Here is a 23206-nt window from a genome sequence, read left to right as displayed (position 1 = left end):
TATCACTTAGTAGATTATAGTCCATGACCTTTAACTGGAGCAATTGGAACAATAACTTTAGTTACAGGAATAGTAAAATGATTCCATAACTTTAGAATAAATTTATTAATTTTAGGATATATTATCATTTTAATAACAATATTTCAATGATGACGAGATGTATGCCGAGAAGGAACTTTCCAAGGAAAACATACTATTCTTGTTTCAAAAGGATTACGATGAGGAATAATTTTATTTATTGTATCAGAAATTTTTTTTTTTGTTTCATTTTTCTGAGCTTTTTTCCATTCTAGATTAGCACCTAATATTGAATTAGGTACTATATGACCTCCTATAAGAATTACCCCATTTAATCCATTCCAAATTCCATTATTAAATACAATTATTTTAATTACATCTGGATTAACTATTACATGAGCACATCATGCTTTAATAAATAATAATTTTACACAAACTTCCCAAAGTATAATTATTACTATTATTTTAGGATTTTATTTTTCTATTCTTCAAATATATGAATACTATGAAGCTCCATTTACTATCTCTGATAGAGTATATGGATCAACATTCTTTATAGCAACAGGTTTCCATGGATTACATGTAATTATTGGAACAATTTTTATTTTAACATGTTTTATACGATTTAATAATAACCATTTCTCTAGATCTCACCATTTTGGATTTGAAGCAGCAGCATGATATTGACACTTCGTAGATGTCGTATGATTATTTTTATATATTTCTATTTACTGATGAGGTAATTAATTTATATAATATATTTAGTATATTTGACTTCCAATCAAAAAGTTTAAAAATTTTAATATAAATAATTAAAATTATATTTTTTATATCAACTATTTTTTTCTTAATTTCAAACGCATTCATTTTAATTTCTTCAGTAATATCAAAAAAAACAAATCTAGATCGAGAAAAATGTTCCCCATTTGAATGTGGATTTGACCCTAAATCTTTACCTCGAATTCCTTTTTCTTTACATTTTTTTTTAATTACTGTAATTTTTTTAATTTTTGATGTTGAAATTGCTTTAATTTTCCCAATTATTCCATCATTTACTATAACAAATATCTATATTTGATTTAAAACAAGAATTTTTTTTATAATTATACTTTTATTAGGTCTTTATCATGAATGAAATCAAAAAATATTAAATTGAACATATTAGGAAAATAGTTTAAAAAAAACATTTGATTTGCATTCAAAAAATATTAAAAATTAATTTTTCTTAAATAAGAAGCAATTCCCATGCATTTAATTTCGACTTAAAAGATAGAGTAAAAAATACTCCTTATTTACTTAATTGAAACCAAATAGAGGTATATCACTGTTAATGATATTATTGAATACGTAATTCCAATTAAAGAAATATTTTATATTAAGCTGCTAACTTAATTTTAGTGGTTAATTACCATTAATATTTCTAATTAAATTGTTTAAATTTATATAGTTTAATAAAAACTTTACATTTTCAATGTAAAAATAAAATTTCAATTTTTATAAATTATACCTAAAGATAAATTATCACCTTGATATCTTCAATATCATACTCTACAATTGAGCTATTTAAGTAATTAAAATCATTTTAATATAAATATAGATATAAATAACATTCATAAAACAAATCTATATAAATAAATTTTAAAATTATTTATTAAAAATATATTAAAAATAATAGAATAATTTTTTAAAATATTATAAAAACCTTGTCCTCTATATAATTCTCTTCAACCAAAATCAATATTTTTGGATAAACTATTTCCTAACTTTAAAACAGAATAATTTACCCCATAAGTAAATAAATTAGGTATAAATCATATTCCCCCTAAAAAACTTTTCAGATTAAAAAATTTTAAAAATTTATTTAAAGAATATAAATTTATAGAACTAATTAATCATCCTATAATAATCCCAGAAACTCTCACATAAATCACTATAATTTTTAAATTAATTGGTAAAAAAATCATATAAGGATAACTAAAAATAAATCAACTTAAAAAACTCCCTGAAACTACTCTTATAAATAATAATAAAATCATTCTTTTTAACATTGTATAATCTTCATCGTATAAATTATAAACTCTAAATAAATTAAATTCATTTACTATTAAATATAAGGATAAACGAATAGAATAAAAAACAGTTAAACCAGTGGAAAAATAATAAAGAAAAAAAATAATAAAATTTAAATTACTTATTCTCACTATTTCTAAAATTAAATCTTTAGAATAAAATCCAGATAAAAATGGAATTCCACATAAAGATAAATTAGAAATATTAAAACAAAGGGAAGTTATAGGAATATAAATTCTTAAACCTCCTATATAACGAATATCCTGATTATCATTTAATATATGAATAATTATCCCAGCACATATAAATAATAAAGCTTTAAATATAGCATGAGTTAAAAGATGAAAAAATGCTAAATCTCTAAATCCTATTCTTAAAATTCTTATTATTAATCCCAATTGACTTAAAGTTGATAAAGCAATAATTTTTTTTAAATCAAATTCATAAACAGCTGAAATCCCAGCTATAAATATTGTTAAACCAGAAACTAATAATAACATTTTTAAAAATTCTGTCCCAATTAACAAAGAATTAAAACGAATTAATAAATAAACCCCAGCTGTAACTAAAGTTGATGAATGAACTAAAGCTGAAACAGGAGTAGGGGCAGCTATAGCAGCTGGAAGTCAAGCTCTAAAAGGAATTTGAGCACTTTTAGTTATAGCCCCTAAAATAATTAAAAATCTAATTACTCATGAACAAAAATCTATCTTTATTAACTCTAAATAAAAAATAAAATTTCAACTCCCAAAATTAACTATCCATGCAATAACCATTAATAGTATTACATCCCCAACTCGATTAGATAGAACAGTTAATATACCAGCATTGTAAGATTTAATATTTTGATAAAAAATTACTAAACCATAAGAAACTAAACCTAAACCATCCCACCCTAAAAAAATTCTAATAATATTTGGTCTTAAAATTAATAATATTATAGAAAAAACAAATATTAAAACTAAAATAATAAAACGATTTAAATTTAATTCAGAACTTATATAACTTTTTCTATAAAAAATTACAGAGGAAGAAATTAAAGAAACAAATATTATAAATAATAAAGATATTCAATCTAATAAGATAGAAAAAACAATATTTATAGAATTAAAAGATAAAATTTCCCATTCTAAAAAAACAACAGTATTTCTTATTAAAAAATATAATATAAATACTATATTTATTAATATAAATATAAATAAAAAAAAAAATCTAATAAAACAAATAGAATTATTATTTTTAATAACTTAAAATGGTATTCCATATATTTGACTCCACAAATCAATATTTTATTTAAATTATTTAAGTTAAATCCAAATTCTAAAATCAAATTTAAAAATAAAAATATTTAAAGGAAATCAATGTAAAAATAATAATAAATATTCTCGAGAAACCCCAGAATAAAATCTGTATAATCCTAAATTATAAACTCCATGCTGTGAATAAGAAAATAAATATAAACTATATCCTGCTCTAAAAAAAGAAATTAATATTAATATAATTATTGTTACTCATGATCATCTAACTAAACTATTAATTAATTTTAATTCCCCAAAAAAATTTATTGTAGGAGGTGCCGCTATATTTCCAACTATAAATAAAAATCACCATAATCTTATTGAAGGTATAAAATTTATTATCCCCTTATTTATAAATAAACTTCGAGTTCCTAAACGTTCATAATTAATATTAGAAAGACAAAATATACCAGATGAACATAACCCATGACCAATTATTAAAATATAAGAACCATAAATCCCCCAATAATTTAAAGTTATAATCCCTCCAATTACTATTCCTATATGGGCTACTGAAGAATAAGCAATTAAAGATTTTATATCTACCTGACAAAAACATTTTAAACTAACAAATACTCCACCAAGTAATCTAATAACAACTCAAATTCACCCAATTTTTATATTCAACTCCTGAAAAATAATTATAATACGTAATAAACCATATCCCCCTAATTTTAATATAACCCCAGCTAAAATCATAGAACCTGAAATAGGAGCCTCAACATGAGCCTTAGGAAGTCATAAATGAACAAAATATATAGGTATCTTAACAAAAAAAGCTAAAATTATTGATAGATATAAAATTAAAGAAGTATTCTGGTAAAATTTATACATATAAATAATTATTGTATTTATATCATTAAAAATAAAAAATAAACTTATCATTAAAGGTAAAGATACAAATAAAGTATAAAATAATAAATATAAACCTGCTTGAATACGTTCAGGCTGATAACCTCACCCTAAAATTAAAATTAAAGTAGGAATTAAACTTCCTTCAAAAAATAAATAAAATATTAAAATATTTATTGAACTAAAAGTTAAATATAATATGATTAATAAAAATAAAATATTTATTAAAAATAAATTTAAATAATATTTTGTCTTAAATAAATTTTCTCTAGCTATAATTATTAAAGAACAAATTCAAATTCTCAATAAAATTAAACCAAAAGAAATTATATCACATCCAAATATATAACTTAAATTACAAAAATTTATTAAATTTATACTAACAATTATAAATAAAAATATAAAAATAAATAATATTATCTGAACCAATCAAAATATATTTTTTAAAAAACATAAAGGTATTATAAAACAAATATATAATAAAAATTTTATCATAATAAATTATAACTTTGAAAATAATCATTTCCAAAAGTACGAATTATAGAAACTAAAATCGACAAACCTAAAGCCCCCTCACAAACAGAAAAAACTAAAAAAACTATTAATATATATATATCATAATTTATTATTAAAAAATAATATATTATTAAAAAATAAATTCTTAAAACAATAAATTCTAAACTTAATAAAACAATTAATAAATGTTTATGCTTTCTTACAAAAATTATATTACCAATAAAAAATATAATTAAAATAACTAATTTTATCATTTGTGTTTTTATAGTTTAAAAAAAACATTGGTCTTGTAAACCAAAAATAATGTAAATTTAAAAACTTCAAAGAAAAGAATTTTTTCTCATCAATAATCTCCAAAATTATTATTTTTATTAAACTATTCTTTGATATTTTATTTTTTCTATTAACAATAATAATTTTTATCTCTTTTATTATAATATTTTCAACCCACCCATTAGGAATAGGTTTAATAATCCTTCTCCAAACTTTATTACTTTCATTAATCTTAGGTATATATGTTAATACTTACTGATTTTCTTATATTCTTTTCCTAATTTTTCTTGGAGGTTTATTAGTTTTATTCATCTATGTATCAAGAATTGCATCTAATGAAATAATAAACTTTTCATTAAAAATAAAATCATTTTTTATATTAATAATTTTTACAATAATAATTTTTTTTATTTTAAAAATAAAAAATTATTTCAATTTTATAGATAATTTCATTAATGATGAAATAAATACAATAAATAATTACTTTATATTCTTTAATGAAAATAAAATTAAACTATCAAAATTATATAATTCCCAAACTTTTTTAATAATTATAATAATTATTATTTATTTATTTATTACTTTAATTGCAGTTATTAAAATTACTAATATTTTTTTTGGGCCATTACGATCTTTCAACTAATGATAAAAAAATTTTTACCTATACGAAAAACTCACCCATTATTAAAAATTATAAATAATTCTTTAATTGATTTACCTTCACCATCTAATATTTCAATTTGATGAAATTTTGGATCATTATTAGCTTTATGCCTAATTACCCAAATTTTAACTGGACTATTTTTAACAATATACTATTATGCTAATATTGAATTAGCTTTTTATAGAGTAAACTATATTTGCCGAAATGTTAATTATGGATGATTAATTCGAACCTTACACGCAAATGGAGCTTCTTTTTTTTTTATTTGTATTTATATCCATATTGGACGAGGAATTTATTACGAATCATTTAATTTTATTTATACTTGAATAGTAGGAATTATTATTTTATTCTTATTAATAATAACAGCATTTATAGGTTATGTTTTACCATGAGGTCAAATATCTTTTTGAGGAGCTACAGTAATTACAAATCTTTTATCAGCTATCCCATATTTAGGGAATACACTATTAAATTGAATTTGAGGGGGATTTGCTGTTGATAACCCTACTTTAACTCGATTTTATACTTTCCACTTTCTTATACCATTTATTATTTTAGCAATAACAATAATCCATTTATTATTTTTACATCAAACAGGTTCAAATAACCCATTAGGGACAAATAGAAATTTAGATAAAATTCCTTTCCACCCTTATTTTACTTTTAAGGATTTAATTGGATTTATAATTATAATATTTATTTTAATTTTATTAACATTGACAAATCCTAATATACTAGGTGATCCAGATAATTTTATCCCTGCTAATCCTCTAGTTACTCCAGTACATATTCAACCAGAATGATATTTTTTATTTGCTTACGCAATTCTACGATCAATTCCAAATAAACTTGGAGGTGTAATTGCTCTTTTAATATCAATTTTAATTATTGCAATTCTCCCATTTACGTTTAATAAAAAAATACAAGGAATTCAATTTTACCCTTTAAATCAAATCATTTTTTGATCAATAATTATAACTATTATCTTATTAACATGAATTGGAGCACGACCAGTAGAAACTCCTTATATTTTGACAGGGCAAATTTTAACAATTATTTATTTTTCTTATTATATTATCAACCCAATTATTAATAAAATATGAGATAAAATAATTTTTTACAATTAATTAATGAGCTTGTAAAAGCATTTGTTTTGAAAACTTAAGAAAGAATTATTATTCTATTAATTTATACTAAAAATATTTATTAAATAATAAATATTTTTAACCCTAAATATAAAATTATTATATTTAAAGAAATAGGTAAATAAACCTTTCAACATAAATATATTAATTTATCATAACGATAACGAGGCAATGTCCCACGAACTCAAATAAATAAAAAAGAAATAAATCTTAACTTTAAATAAAATTCTAATCTTAATCTATACCCTCCTATATAAAGTAAAACAAATATTATTCTTATAAATAAAATTCTTGAATACTCTGCCAAAAAAATTAAAGCAAATCCCCCTCTTCTATATTCAACATTAAACCCTGAAACTAATTCTCTTTCACCTTCAGCAAAATCAAAGGGAGTTCGATTAGTTTCCGCTAATATTGAAGAAAATATACATAAAGATAAAGGAAACATCAAAAATAAAAATCAAATATTTTCTTGAAAAATATTTAAACTTAATAAATTAAAATCTATAATTAAAATTAAAGAAGACCCAAAAATTAAAGCTAATCTAACTTCATAAGAAATAGTTTGAGCAACTGCACGTAAACCCCCCAATATTGAATAATTAGAATTTGAAGACCAACCAGCAATTAATAAAATATAAACTCCTACTCTTGTACAACAAAAAAAAAATAAAACCCCTAAATTAAATATAATAATATTAAATGAATAAGGAATTAATATCCAAATAATTAAGGATAAAAAAAACCCAATAACAGGAGAATAATAATAATACAAATAATTAGAATAATTTAGATAAGTTTGCTCCTTTCTAAATAATTTAATTCCATCAGAAAAAGGTTGTAAAATTCCTATAAACCCAATTTTATTAGGACCTTTTCGAATTTGAATATAACCTAAAACTTTTCGTTCTAATAATGTTAAAAAAGCAACACCCACTAAAACCCCAATAAATAAAATTATTAAACCTAAAATAATACTAAATTTTTCAATTATTATCACTACTACTTATATAAATAATTATATATTTATGATTTCTAAAACCATTACATTTTTCTGCCAAAATAGCAAAAAAATTAATAATATTCCCTAATAAAAAATTATTTTCAATAATTGATCCTTTCGTACTAAATTATTAAATTTTTATAAAGATAGAAACCAACCTGGCTCACACCGGTTTGAACTCAGATCATGTAAGATTTTAATGATCGAACAGATCAAAATTTTAAACTTTTGCATCTAAATTTTATCTTAATCCAACATCGAGGTCGCAAACTTTTTTTCTTATAAGAACTAAAAAAAAAAATTACGCTGTTATCCCTAAGGTAATTTAATCTTTTAATCATAAATTATGGATCAAAATTTCATATATTAATGTAAAATTTTTAAAAAAAGTTTATTAAATTTTTCTATCACCCCAATAAAATACTTAAAAAAATATTAAATAAAAATTTTATACAAAATTAATATAATTTTAAGTATAAAACTCTATAGGGTCTTCTCGTCTTTTAAATAAATTTTAGCTTTTTAACTAAAAAATTAAATTCTATTTTTAATAAAGAGACAGTTTATATTTCATCAAATCATTCATACAAGTCTTCAATTAAAAGACTAATGATTATGCTACCTTTGTACAGTCAATATACTGCAGCCCTTTAAAATAATTCAGTGGGCAGATTAGACTTTAAATTATTTTCAAAAAGACATGTTTTTGATAAACAAGTGAATATAAATTTTTGCCGAATTCCTTTTTATTAATTTAAATAATTTTTATTTTATTTATAGATTATATACTAATTTTATCATTATACCTATTTTTATTAAATTAAAAAATATTTTTTTATAAAAATTTAAATTAAAATAAAATTTTAATCAAATGAAATTATTGATAATAAACTATAATTTATAAAAAATATAAATTTTAAAAATTTCAATTTTTTTTACTTTTATTATAAAATTCTAATTTAAAGCTTATCCCCTAAAATATAAAATTAAATTTTAAAAATAATTAATTAATTAATTATTTTTAAAATTTATTTAAAATTAAACTTTTTTCTAAAAAAATTAGATATCATTCAAAACGATTAACTTTTCATTTCCAATTAATTATTTAAAATAATTATGCAATATTAACTTTTTTAATTAATTAACTCTTTAAATTTCGAAATAAATTTACCCAATTTTTTTTTTTAAAAAACTCTGATACACAAGATACAATAAATAAAATTTACTTTTAAATAAATTTTTATTTCAATATTTTCAATTTTTCTTTCACAATACTATTTCACTATAAATTTTAAAAATTTTTCTATAAAAATACTTTAACCCCCATTAAATATATTATATTAAAATTTTTTTTCATATTTATTATTTATTAAATTAACCCCTCAAACTAATTATAATTATAATTTTAACGTGATTTTGTACATAATTGGATTTGTTAGGTTTTTTTTACAAAGCTTTGTAGACTTAGTACCCTCGTTCTAATATTTTAGTATTTTTTTGGGGCAAAAAAGGGACGCCCAAAAAGGGCAGTCATCGCAGCCCATGGACGCCCATATTTAGTGGGTGCGTTGCCGGCCTTGGAGAGAGGAGTACACTATAACTTTGAATATTTGGAGGTCGTATTTCTTAGGGAAGACCCCCACCGAGAGTCGATTCTACTGTTCGCTAGTTCGTAGTAAAAGAAAGTGCTTTGTGAAACGGACTGTGGAAGACTTCCAGCCACCAAGGTGATGTTGATAAAATTTTGAATTGATACGGCTCGTGCAATTTTGTACATTTTGAATTTTGACTAAGAGCGTTCACTAAAAAGTGATAATGAAGATGACGCAATTATCTTTTCTCAAAAGTTATTTTTCAACGTGATAACCTTTCAGGTTTATACTATTTATATATTAGATCTTACCGGCTAATGGATGACGGTCTCTTCTAAGTCATAGACTGTTTTTTTGTTTCTGGGCCATAATGGTGAAGCCATGTTTCGTCAATATATATGAATCATGAATCGAGAAAATGGAGGAGCACGAACCCCTAGTTTCGCTCTTAAGTCTTGATTTATCTGCTCCGTGCCTTCGGGTCGTGATAAAATAATTTATGCCTCGGTGCGAACATTAATATAATATTTTTTCCGTTCTGTTAGCAAAATTTTTTTTTCTATTAGAGTTTATTATGTTAATTTTTTTTCATACTTTTAATGAGGAATTTAGTTTATTATTTCGATTTGCTATTTTAATTATGAGTAACGGTTTCACATAGTCTTATGAGCGTCTTAAAGGCGGAGTTTATTCAACGTTTTCTTAAAAGAATCTTAGTAATATGACGTCTTCATTCTTTATCCTTTTAATAATATTTTATTTGTCCATTGACAATAGGCATATCGGGTAAACAGACGCTAAAGAAATTTAATGCCAAAATTCCTTTCTAAATATTAAGTCTTGAAAGGAAAAATCCTGTAAATAAAAACCAATTTATGACAAAAAATATATCACTGCGGATACTTTTTGTCAGGAGACGGTCTAACTAACGGTAAACTGTGCCAGCTCGTAAAAATTGACGCGAACAACCCGGTACTCCATTTAATATTCCACAGCCTTTTAGCATACACGAATAAACGTGCGTATTCATTAAACGACACACGAGTCTCAACATTTCGCGGGCGAGAAGATTTAATCTTGCCACTTGTAACTTCGTCACAGAACTTCTTGAGCTTTTATTAGCTACTAGTGCGATTTCTGTTGATAAAAACAATGATATTTACATTATACAAGAAAATAAGTAGAAACCGTAGGTTCTGAGATAGGCGCATATAATCTTATCATTCCAAGTAAAGATTTCTTATAATATCATAGGTTTTAAGTATTTATAATATGTCCAGCTAATTCTGGATAAAATTTAATATTAGTAATAAAAGTTATTTGAACGAGTCCTTGAAAACACGTGATCACGTCCTTTAGAGTTGAGACTCGGATCCAATTCAGCAAGGCTGTTATTATCTCAGTTAACAATTGTTTTTGCTTATCAATATAGACACTGATAAATTGTTAATCAACGAATTTTGAAGTAGCTATCGTAGTTAACAAACTTGGATTACGTAAGAAGCACCAAATAATTTTCCTAGCCGCCGTAATCGTTTTTAGTACTATAAAACAAAACGATATATTTTTATATAGCCCATTAGTATTATCTATGTTAGTAAACCTATTTTTCTAATAAATTAAGTCAATAGGGTGTTGAAATCTAATGAGTCATGGTATTCCACAAACGCATTTCTTCCTTTATATCTTGCGCAGTTTCTACGTGACCACTTGCCGTCTCTACTGCATTTGAAATTCGAATTATAAAACTTGAAGTTACGTTTTATTATGAGCACCCAGGTAAGTCTTTTGCTACTTAATTTTTTACCGTCTTAAAACAGAAGTCCAGAATTTGTTAGAATTTTAATCAATGTAATTTAAAAAAGTATAACTTATGATATTAAAACCTTGATTACGCATAGCCATATAAGCAGGGTACTCATAAATATGGGTGTGGTACTGCGAATTCTTCGTATGGAATGGGGAAAAGGTACACGGAATCAACGAGGGACTATTTAGTTTTGCCAACACGAAAGATATTTAATGAGATCTTCATATACCTTACTGGATATGTATCTCAACTATATGAAAAAATATTATTTTACCACAAACATTTTGGAGCTTTCTACTCATCTTACGCTAACACTAAATTATTGATTTTTTCTTTGTACGTGTTCACAAAACCAATTTCAATATATACAATATCTTTATTGTAATTTGACATACCATTAGGTAAGGACTTAGCGAGCAATACTACAATGGCTTGGTTCTCCTATAGTCCCATTCATTTCATTAGAACTCAAACCCACCCAAGTGGAAAGGTGACGTCAATTAAATGAATATTGATCTCACGTGACTTGTCATCCGAGAAACATATAAAACATCCTAAATTGAACGGAGTAAGGTATTTTCGCTTCCGTACGTGAGTCGCACGACTTTGAATACATAAGCTTAGCTTTCCGTGATCGCCTTATCTCGAACTACTGATATAAATGGATCTTCTTCGCGATTGAAAACTTAATGTTTGATTCCGAATATCGATATCCTGTTGTTCAAGATTTATGTTTGTGTTTGACAGAACAACCTTTTTAGTGGAGAAAATATCGTTGGTAAATAAATCTATTTCCCAGCTTTGTTCTGACTTCTGAATAATACTCGGATTGTTTTTATACTAGCGTAATATTAAATCTTCTATATCAATTTTCGTTGCTCTTTTCCGTTGACAATATGATGAATTTTTCAAGGAATAGGATTTAAACAAATTATTATAAATAGAGATAATAATAATTACAACAACTGTTTTAATATTCAATTTAGGAACTAAAACCTCATTATTTAGCAATTCAATTAGATATCCAAAAATGAACAATAAACAGTCAGTATTCAAAGCCCGATCTAAAAAGGTATTTTAAAGTGTGCTTTATTTAAAAGCATTTGTTTCAAATGGCGTGTATAATAATGATTGGAAACAATAGTCCGTTCGTTTCGTTTATTTTTAATCTAAAACGAATTCAACGTAGATTAATTTTTATGCTCTGTGATGTAGCTTTGCAGTAAATAATATAATAGTTTACATAAATTCAAAATTGTTATTGAGACTGTATTTATTGACAATGGATTCTTTATTTATTGATAATCACCTAATTACACGTTATTCACCTTATTCATAAAAATCAGTCTAAACACACCATTTAAAATCACTGATCTGTCTCTTTAAATGACAGCGTAAATACAATTAGACGGAAAGGGATAAAAAAGCTTTAGTAAATAGTGCAAAAGCGCTGATTTTTTAATGAATAATAGCGTAATATTCTATATTACATAAATCCTGAATCAAATATATATATATATATATATATTCGCGACTCAGGCATATAAAAACATTATATACATTTAGCCATACGTATATGTATAAGTAACCTTAATCTATAAAAACTACCAAACACCTTGAAACATTGTTAAATAAAAATAATTAACTATTCGGTACCGCGCGACCTTTGACCCGTATCTAAAAATCCACATTTGATTTTAACATACTGACCAGACTTACCGCTACGCCTCGATTCTGAATCTCACCACTAGAAATTTCAAATCCATTTTGTCTGGTCCACGAATTTTTTGCAAGACATCGTTATAACGAAACATATGGCGCATTTAACCAATAGTATGAAGTGTGATCCCGATAATGGACCGTACTAACGCCGTCTATTTAGAAAAATTTATGACGGTCCTTACTCAAACTTAAGCCGTATTGCACGTATTACATTCGCAATAAATGATTGTAGAAAATATTTGGTACTATGTGAAAGAATCTTCGTGACAGGCTTATGACCCTACGAAGACTTAACACATAAAAGCCTCGGAACCTGCCATATTGAATAATGTTGCTCTTTTAAGCGTTGTAATGTTAAATAAAACATTTATTGAGTTATATATTTTCAAAATAACAAGACAGAAAGCCAAACTCAGTACGAAAATTTTATTATCCGCAAAAAATATATTATATGCAAACTGGTCTCTATACAAATTGTATGTAAAGATAATAGAAGGGTAGGTAAAATATTTTGAAATTATCCGTTCGTTATTACCAAATACCACTACAACATTATTAGCCCGTATTATGCAATTTTATTAACTAGTTTGCAATGGAAATATCTTTTGTTATTATTATGAGCCCGTTAGTGCGAGATAGCGTTAAATTCTATGCGCTCTATGATCGCTTTAATAAATTTATTATTATATGCCAATATCGCTTAATTCAGTACAAATATTTAAGTAACAAAACGAAAAGATTAGTATGCAATTTAATATAACAATGTACTGGTATATTATGTAGATATTTCGAATGACATACAATATACTCAATAATATCGATATTTATCGTAACATATTTATTTTTTAATATCGAATTAGATAATTATTAACACTATTGGATTTTCTAAAGCAAGATTAAAAGCATTAGTAAAAAATTGTTAACAATGCTATGGTGTATAATGGTTGCTGTATATAGCTAGTTTTATATAAACGAACGAGCAGACCAGCCAAGCGTTGCTGTGGCTAAGGTTTTTGTTATATTACATAGTAGTAAAGTGTAAACTATTCAAGACCACCATGCTTTATTGGTGGTTATGCCATTGAATTGTAGCTTATGTGAAACGTTGGTACTTTCAACACAGCGCCATCTGTAAGAATTGTGACTATTAAATAATAAACAAATATTTTGCAATAAAATAATATTGCGGGTATAAATTGAGATGTAAGCTATCCTATCTTTTAAGTTAGATCAAACTGCACACGTTGTGCAAATTTGATTGATATCGGTTCGGTAGTTTAGGAGTCCATAGCGGACAAACAACGTGACACGTAATTTATATATATTAAGTTTGTTAAGTTAAATCAATATTATAAACTGAGTACTAATCTAAATCTGGATAAAAAATAAGAAATTGAAAAAGGCACATTTATCTGCCATTTCAGTTTTAATATAAAAATTGTTTACGATTTAACAGTACCACGTGAAACATTCTTGTATCAGGATTGTTCGTGATCGAATAGTATTCTCAAAGCAGATTTTTTCTATTGAAACAAGTTTCAGGGGAAATGTGGATCTCATATTATACGGGTGTCAATATGTACCTGTGTCGCCTGAGGGATGAATGTTCGTACAATTGTAAGCAAGATTCAGAACGAACTTGACGTATTAGTATGTTTAATGTGTACTTTTTATCTTTTATTTACGATACTTCACTATTGTTTAAGACTGGTGAATTTTACTTGATTGTTATTGGTGAGATGATCGACATATACACACACACACGTTTGATTTCAGAAAGTTCTTACCTTACATTACAAATAATTACCTCCAAGCGGTACTAAATCTATGCACAAAATATATTAATAATGGCGCTACAATACTATATTTGTTTTGGCCTCAAATTAGATCCATTTCGTTGATCATCTTTATTTCATCGACAAGTAGGTCTATCTGACACATGTCGTCAATTTTTTCACAGTACGATCGAGTTTAAGATACATTAACAAAAAGTCCAATTGTGCACGGCTGGGGATCGAACCTCAAGCATACGAATCGCACGACCAAGCCACTAGGCCAACACTGCATTTACAAAATATACTACGAAATTAAATATAAAATTTTTCACGTTGTTCGAGTAATACATCCCATTTGTGGTATGATGATTATCCCGAAGGAAGTTATTTTAAGCTTCAAAGGCCTATCCAATTTTCGAACTTCATTATTAAATTCTTATTTAATTCAACGCTTATTTCCACGGGGTATACTTGTAAACAATACCTTCCTTTTTGGCTCTGTTCCAAGCGACTTATTAAATATATTTTAGGAACTTTGCTGTCGCTTTATATTTCTCAATAACAAATTAAAAATGTGGCCGGAACTTTAAGGTCTTGTTCATTAAAATAATCAGAATCAGAATCGTTCCTTAATTTGATAATTGTGTTAAGTTCCAACTTTAGAATAAAACTAAAAATTCATCTTATGTTTTTACTCGTATAAAGAACATAACAAGAATCATATTGGAGGCATATTCTCAGATCTGTCCTCAGATTTTTGCATCTCCTTCGTTTTGTTCTATTAAGACAAGGACGGGCCTAACCTCCTGCCCGTTTGCCTCTGTTGTATAAAAAAAGGCCATGCCGGTTTTCTTACGACGCTTTCCTTTACCGTACGAGCGAGTATTAGTTATACACATAAAAAGAAAAGTCTATCAGTGCCATGATTCAAACGCAGGATCTTAGGGCAGACGTTTTAGGCCAACAGTTTCAAAGAAGATATACTTCATCGAGTCAAAACGTGATGGAAAATGTACTTATTTAAAATATTAACAATACTAGCCACGCAATCAAATTTATATGAAATAAACTAAACTACAAGTACAGAAAAGTTATTTATGATTACGTATATATGAGAAAACTTTAAAACCATTTTTTCTATAAAACTACTTAAGACTTAGGCTATTTTAGTTTAACATTTATTCTGTCTCACTTTGTTATTTACTGAGTTCCTATTAGTATTCACAAAGCAACGCAATCCCAACTGAATTGTTATTGGACTTCAGAGGTTTCGTTGAAAGATCAATTATTTTAAATGCGTTGCCTACCCCTTCTGGAAATTTACCCAACACAATTATTACAAAGCTTTCAAGCCTCCAAATAACGTTATTAGACCGTTAATATTAAGCCGTAAAATACATAGGAAGCCCGTTAAAACGAGAATCCACGTCTGCGTCAGATCGTTTTCTTTCTACAGAATATATAAAAGACTTAGTTTATAAAATTACTTAAATGTGACATGACAAAGTTTAGAAATGCTGTTACTTCTAGTAAAAGATTGAAATGGAAATAGACAGGGCACATTATGAGAGAAGATAAAGGTAAATGGACGAAGAAAGTGACGGAATGGCTTCCTCGCTATGACAAAAGAAAACGAGGAAGACAGATAAAAAGATGGGAAGATGATGTGCGAAGAGTAGCTGGCCCTATGTGGCTACATAAAGCTAGAAACAGACAAGAGTGGAAGCCCTTAGAGGAGGCGTATGTCCAAGGATAAGCTGTAGAACAGATACCAACCAACCGGCTTGCCGATTAATTATTATTAGTATTTATATTTTTACTTTTAGTGTTAAGTTTTTGTATTTCACATTTGTATGTACTAGTAGGTATAAGTAATTACAGCAATAAAGGCTTTTATTATTATTATTATAAATGTAGATAATACACCATATAGTTATTTTATTTAGTATCTTCACGCCATTTTCCCGAAGGTGGAAGCAGAGATCAGGGCTCTCCACTTGCTAAGTTCTTGACATACCTCTTTCGCTTCTTCCACTTTCATGACATTCACCATGCATGCACGTCAGTTAAGGGTACTTTTACTTGTTCCTTCTCCAGTACCTCCTGGATTTGATCCATCCAGGTATGTACGATAAGGCTGGCCTAACCCCACTTCACCATCCACGGTTGCCTTGTACATCCTACATGTATACCACTTCTGATTCCTCCGTTCTAAACGGCCAAACCACCTAAGCATTCCCTTTCGTTTCCTTTTCACTACATCCTCTTTTAATCCACACTACCCACGTATCCCATTGTTATTTATCCCATCACGCAATGTAACACCACACATACTTCTTAAGGCTCTCATTTCTACTGAATTTATTCTCTAACGTGAACGTTATTCAAATATAAGCATTTAGTAAAAGAAACAGTGGCGCTACATCCTTTTTAGATCTAGGTATCAGATATATATATTTGTTTCGCTATCATTTATTTTTTCTATAAGGCTAGTAGATCAGTCTTCGTGTCCGATACACGCCTTTGCCTTTTTTTGGGTCTGTGGCATGTCAGTTTCTTCACGATATTTTCTTTCTCCGTACGAAATGTGTTATGTACACATTAAGGACAGAAACTCCATTGGTGCACAGCATACCAACACAACACCTCAGGGTTCAGAGACACGCGTTCAAACCACTAGGCCAACACTGACTCTAAGCATTTTAAAACTCACGGCACATACGGTTTTTTAATTTTATGATTAAGTTTTAATAAGTAAACGCTTTGAAACCCGAAAGTTCTTTAAATATTAGCTTTGTTTCAAATTTAATATGTAAAATACAAATAAAGAATTTTATAACAAAATTAAAAATTTAAGTGTAGGTATATTCAATACAGCGGTAAAAAATTCTAAGTAGAATAGTTAACGTTCTGTTTCAAAATTAAAAAAATCATAATTACATTTTTGCATGCATTAAAAAAGATCTTAAGGAGGAAGTGTTTATGCGTCAGCATATGCAATCAAGAATATCTTACTACGAGGTAGTTAGCGTTGGAAATAAAATAAACAAAGCAGCCGGGTATTCAGTGCAGGTAAGCACGGGCCATGAAAAATAAGCCCTGTGAATTTGCCTGCAATGGACGCCCTCTTGACACACTTTATGATAATGATTTAGTAGCTACTACTTGAATCTGCTGTAGTAATTGTAGGCATTATCCAATTAAAAGCAGATTACACATATTACCCAAAAAGTTATTATTCGGAGCTCCAGTTCTATAAATGTAAACAATATGATGATAAAATGGAAATACTGATTGGAGTATGTTCTCGAAGTCTGTAAACTAAGGCTTAAAGGTACTTAGAAATTGTTTATTTGTATACATACAAACAAACAAATTTGACGTAGGCATAATGTTTACTTGTAATTTTTTTTGCCTCAGTGGTTTAGTTGATAACGTGATTTATCTAAGGTCATGTATTTGAAACAATCACTGTTTCGCGCTTCAATATTTTTTTTTGTATTCTTCCCTATTAGTAGGTTACACGAGATCAAATTTATTTATTTTACAGTTGATTGATAATCCACACCTTGTTTAAAGATAACATTCACAATTTTTAAATAAAAATATAGATTAAACTATGTTACTAGTTTTTATCTGTAATGTAAGTAAGTTTTAATAAACAAATAAAATGGACACAACATATAAATATGAAGGGCAATATGTACTAAGACAATTTATTGGTTTAAGTGTGTGTGAATTTATTGGAAGTGTGGGAATGTGTAAGTGTGTGAGAGTGTGTTTGTATGGGATCCTAAAAATCCATTCATTTGCTCATCTCTGTACAATAAGCCGAGGCTCACGTACTCCATATTATATAGAATAAAATACATATTATATAATTAATATACTTACATATATATAGTTATAGTTTGGACCTCGATAGGGGGATATGAAACAGCTCAGTACGACGAGTTCTATTATCGGGTACATTTTGGTATATAACTATTCGTTCTGAAATTGTTTGGTTACTCTTATGCTTATTAACTAGTTTAATAAGGTGTTTACTTTCTTTTGTGTAAGATTTACATGTTTTTTTTATTGGTTTAAAGGTATAAGAACATTCCGTGATACAGACTCTCCTAGTTAGCGGATACAACCACTTTTAACAGGATGGTATACTGTTTCTTAACTATATTAATTACATTTGAAAAGCAAACTTTAAAAAGGATACCTTCTATTTTAATATTCCTTTATAAAATTATTACATTTCTTACTAAAGAATATTGAAAGGCAAAAGCTAATTAAATACGCCCAGTGCACACTCTGCTTCCCTACAACTGTGCAAGTTGCGTTACATTTATATGAGTCTTAGAAAAGATAGGCTATATTTGAGTCTATATAAAGACGAATCACTAGCAAACCTAAATATTTACACCCACAGCCAGTTCGATTAATAAAATATACAAGTGCTATATTTCTAAGTAATATATTGAAATTGCATAGTTTTCATTTGAGGGTCGGGCTTTATAAGCGTTGGTAATTGAGAGAGCGAAAGGCTTGTTTGAATGTGGACATAAATAAGCTACAGTTGCATGCAACGATAAATTAGCTTAAGTAACTTTAGACTGGTTTCAACTATCATACTTTATATTGACTGTGGTTGTACTGCGTGGCGCAAAAGTACTGGCACTAAAGAAAATTTGTTTATTTTTTTTATATGACATTTCCTGTCATTCTGTTGTTGAAAATTGTGTAGTGAACAAATGTAAAATACACTGAAAATAAACATGGACCGTTTTACTCCCCAAGAACGTGGAATTATTATAATTATTGTATATATTTTACATTTGTTCACTACACAATTTTCAACAACATATAAAAAAAATAAACAAATTTTCTTTAGGGCCAGTAGGTACTTTTCCGCCACCCAGTATTAGCGCGTATAGAACTCAGGCTGACTAAGATATGCATAATATAAGATACAATGATTTATAAGGCGACGGTTGTGTGTTCTTACTTTTTTAATTTATTAAAAACAAAAATCTGCCGGTAATAACGCATACTTTGATTTGCAAGGGTTTATTTTTATTCAAAATTCTTGCTCGCCTTGTTATTTTTCATAATTAATAATATCAAAAGCGCGAGGCACAGAATCAATTAGTATAATCTTAAATTTCCTAAAAATAACATAGTTATAATAGATCATTTATTTTTCTCAAAATATTAATTAGTTTATTTTATACTTCTTATAAATATTTGTTTAGTAAGGTATAAAATAAATATCGAAAAAGAAATTGCCTTCAATTTGAAACTGACAACAGTGAGTGACACATGGAATTTAAAAACTTTAAAAAAATTAAACGAGAAAACTTTGTCTAGTTTTGTTTATGAAGATATCTAACAAGTTTACAATAATTTTATTAATTCGTTTTTATTTGACTTCATTAATAGAGTGTAAATATTAACACAAAATTTAGTTCCGCTTCATAACTACTCATAGGTCATTCACACTAGTTTTGAAGTTCTAAAATAAAACTAATATACAACGGTTAAATATAACGCAGGTTGCTTGTTCGTATACATACCGTTTAACGAAAATTTAAAAAGTGTAAATAAGTTGAAAAAGTATGATGATATGTGACAAAAGTCATACCTATCTAATAGTATGTGGAGGAAACGTGCGAAGATTTTTTAAATCGATATATAAGAAAAAGCTCGCCATGTAAGAGAATTAATTAATAAAACCTCCTTTGATACTTTAAAAGGGAAAGATAAATAAACAATTTCAAGGTGGCGCATACTTTGCGTACCACAACCCCTTTGCTACCCTAGATTCCTTTGAAACGAGCCATTGCTTTTTTTGATATTGGTTATATGAATAGAAAAAAGTTGAACAAAGATAAATCGCTTTGTGAATCCAAATGAAAATAAACAGATTTCCAATTAAACTATTTTCTTTTAAGATGAAACAAGGCATGCACATTAAAATTACTTAACTTGACTGCGTCTTTATTTTATATCAGGACTCTTACTCGGCAACTAAAAATTATACCCAATAATGATATTTGGTCTACGCGATGGGATCAGCGGATATATCTACGGATATTGAGAGAACTTGATAGAACTTGTATACATGTAACAAAATATTGGAAGAAACAAAGTGTGGGCGTCTCTATGGGGGGGCTCTATTGCTCTGAGAGACTGGTGATCATGCAGGGGTTCGGAGCTCGCTGTTATATGCTTCAAGGACCTAAGAGGCCTAGCTGGGTTCCAAGGTTCTAAAATTTAACGGTTCCAGCAAGGAAGACGCAATAAAGCAAACTTAAAATATTAAGACTAGGATATGATAAGGCGCAGAATTTGCATTTTATTAAAAATATTCATAAACTCAGGAGCATCTACCGATTTCGAAGATTACTTTGTAATGCATAAAAGAAGGCCCAAGAGATTTAGTAATTCCTTCCAAGGGACTGTCGATTTGAGAAATGCTGCGAAACTTGCAATGTTCACGAATTGATCGAAAAGCGTAATCTGTCATGAAAGTGTTCGAATGTTGGGAACGTTGGAATGTTGACGTTTGTCACCATTTGAAATGCATGTTGGTTGAAACTAGGTCGGTTTATATAATTTAATTAGTTACAAATAAGGGATCCTAGTATTTTTGTTTCAATATGTATAGGAAACAATTTAATATATAAATGCACATAAATTAAACTTCGTCGGACAGAGGCAATGAACAAAACTCATCATCTACTAACCACTTTGTAATTTAAAGATCAAAATTCATCTGTCGTAAATAAAAAGTTTCCGGAGATAAGTGTGAGATCCTGAAAAGTCCTTGAAACCATCGAAGCCAAGAACGAATAAATCGCTTTATATAAATACAATCCTTTATACGAGTCCATCGGACATTGTGTCCGAAATAAAAACAAGAAGAACGGTCAAGAAAAAATAATAATTTCAAACTAAGCCAAGCGTAAATCCGTTGACAGTAACATAAAAATAATGTTTTAATGCGATCCTAGTAGTTTATATTTCTTCTATTTTATATTTATTTTGTCAAGTACTAAGTATTTCCCTAAGGTAAAGAAGCGATCAATACTTCGATTGCTGGAGTAAGATTGAGTTATTGTCTCATCTGTGGCCAGTGAGACGCCGCGTCGCCAATCTGTCTCAACCCAGGTGCGACCTCATTGCACTTACTGCAACGTAGCCGATTGCATTGATATCATATTTATCATTTTTCAAAACAAATCTATGTTTTACTTGTGTTACGTAAGCTTTAGAAGCAATGCTTTGTAGGTTGTCATAGAACAAATGGATGTTGTAAAATTAATATGAATAGGACCTTATTACTTATAGGTCCATTTTATATTATACTAGCTGCCCCCGCGAACTTCGTATCTACTTAATGCCTAGCCTACCTTTTTAGTATAATACCAAGATGGAACATTTTTCTATGCTACCCCAGAGACTGTTCGGTTTTTCGAAATGAAAACTTTTTAGGTTTTTCGGTGATTTTTCTCTATATAAACCTCAGAGTTCAAGTTATAAGTTCTTAACTAACAATTTTTGGGGACACCCCTTATCACTTAGGGGTTTGAAAAATAGATAGTAGCCGATTCTCAGACTTACTGAATATGAATAAATTTTCATAACAATCGGTCAAGCTGTTCCGGAGGAGTATGGGAACGAATATTGTGACATGAGAATTTTATATATTAGATATTAATAAATTTTTGGCAAAAAGTCTTTTCATTTGGTGTTGAAGAAATAAGTATTAATTTTGACCAAAAATATAGAGAGTACATACGAGTATATCTCCTGAAATAAAGTTCTCAATACATCAATGCATAGACAATAAGCCTAGGACAAATGTTTTTGGTAATTAATTTATGCCAATAAATTATAATTATTATAGTTATAAAAATAAAATAATTATTGTTAATGTGAAAGTTTTTTAGCAAAGACAATAATTTAGCGACAACAGACAAGTTTCTTGGAAAATATAGTGCTCTATTTTTCACCACTTAAACGGTAAGCTTAATGCAATATTCTTGTAAGTATTTAGTGTCTTGTGACAAAAAGATGAGTATGAGATCCCGTTACAAACCTTATATTAAAGTTCTGACGACTGCAAGTAACAAAGTTTTTACGACGAGACGTTCTTACGAATAGATGTAGAATCCAAATCCCAATGATGTAACATATTTTAATTGAATTTCAAGTTAACTGTAACTTTGTGTTTCCTATGCAAAATTTACATGGTGCATGGGATAGTGGGATTTTCTTTAAAAACATGCGTATTGTAACATTTTCTGATTCGTAAAAGGACAATATCTATAGGAAACCGACATGTCATAGAATGAAGTGAACGACGTGTCAGCCACAGAAAGTTGATTGCCTAAAACTATATATAGCAGTAAAATGGATACAAAAAAGGACATGGTGCACTAAAGTTTCACCAAAGGATGTGTAACGTA

The 23206-nt window shown here is 27.4% G+C and overlaps 1 protein-coding gene and 1 pseudogene across 1 annotated transcript; one reads left to right on the top strand and one right to left on the bottom strand.

Annotated features, from left to right (window-relative positions):
• Positions 1 to 23206, bottom strand: part of LOC125058678 — a 318204-nt pseudogene that overhangs the window by 42095 nt on the left and 252903 nt on the right.
• On the top strand, positions 5596 to 6885 carry LOC125058699 (cytochrome b-like). Its single transcript, XM_047662839.1, is given in 1 exon segment — positions 5596 to 6885. A coding segment is annotated over 1 exon segment (1152 nt). The 5' UTR covers positions 5596 to 5669; the 3' UTR covers positions 6822 to 6885.

This window comes from Pieris napi, chromosome 18 (genome assembly GCF_905475465.1).
Source record: "Pieris napi chromosome 18, ilPieNapi1.2, whole genome shotgun sequence".
NCBI lineage: Eukaryota > Metazoa > Arthropoda > Insecta > Lepidoptera > Pieridae > Pieris > Pieris napi.
Note: the sequence above shows the minus strand (reverse complement) of the source record. Positions and strands in the feature narration are given on the sequence as shown.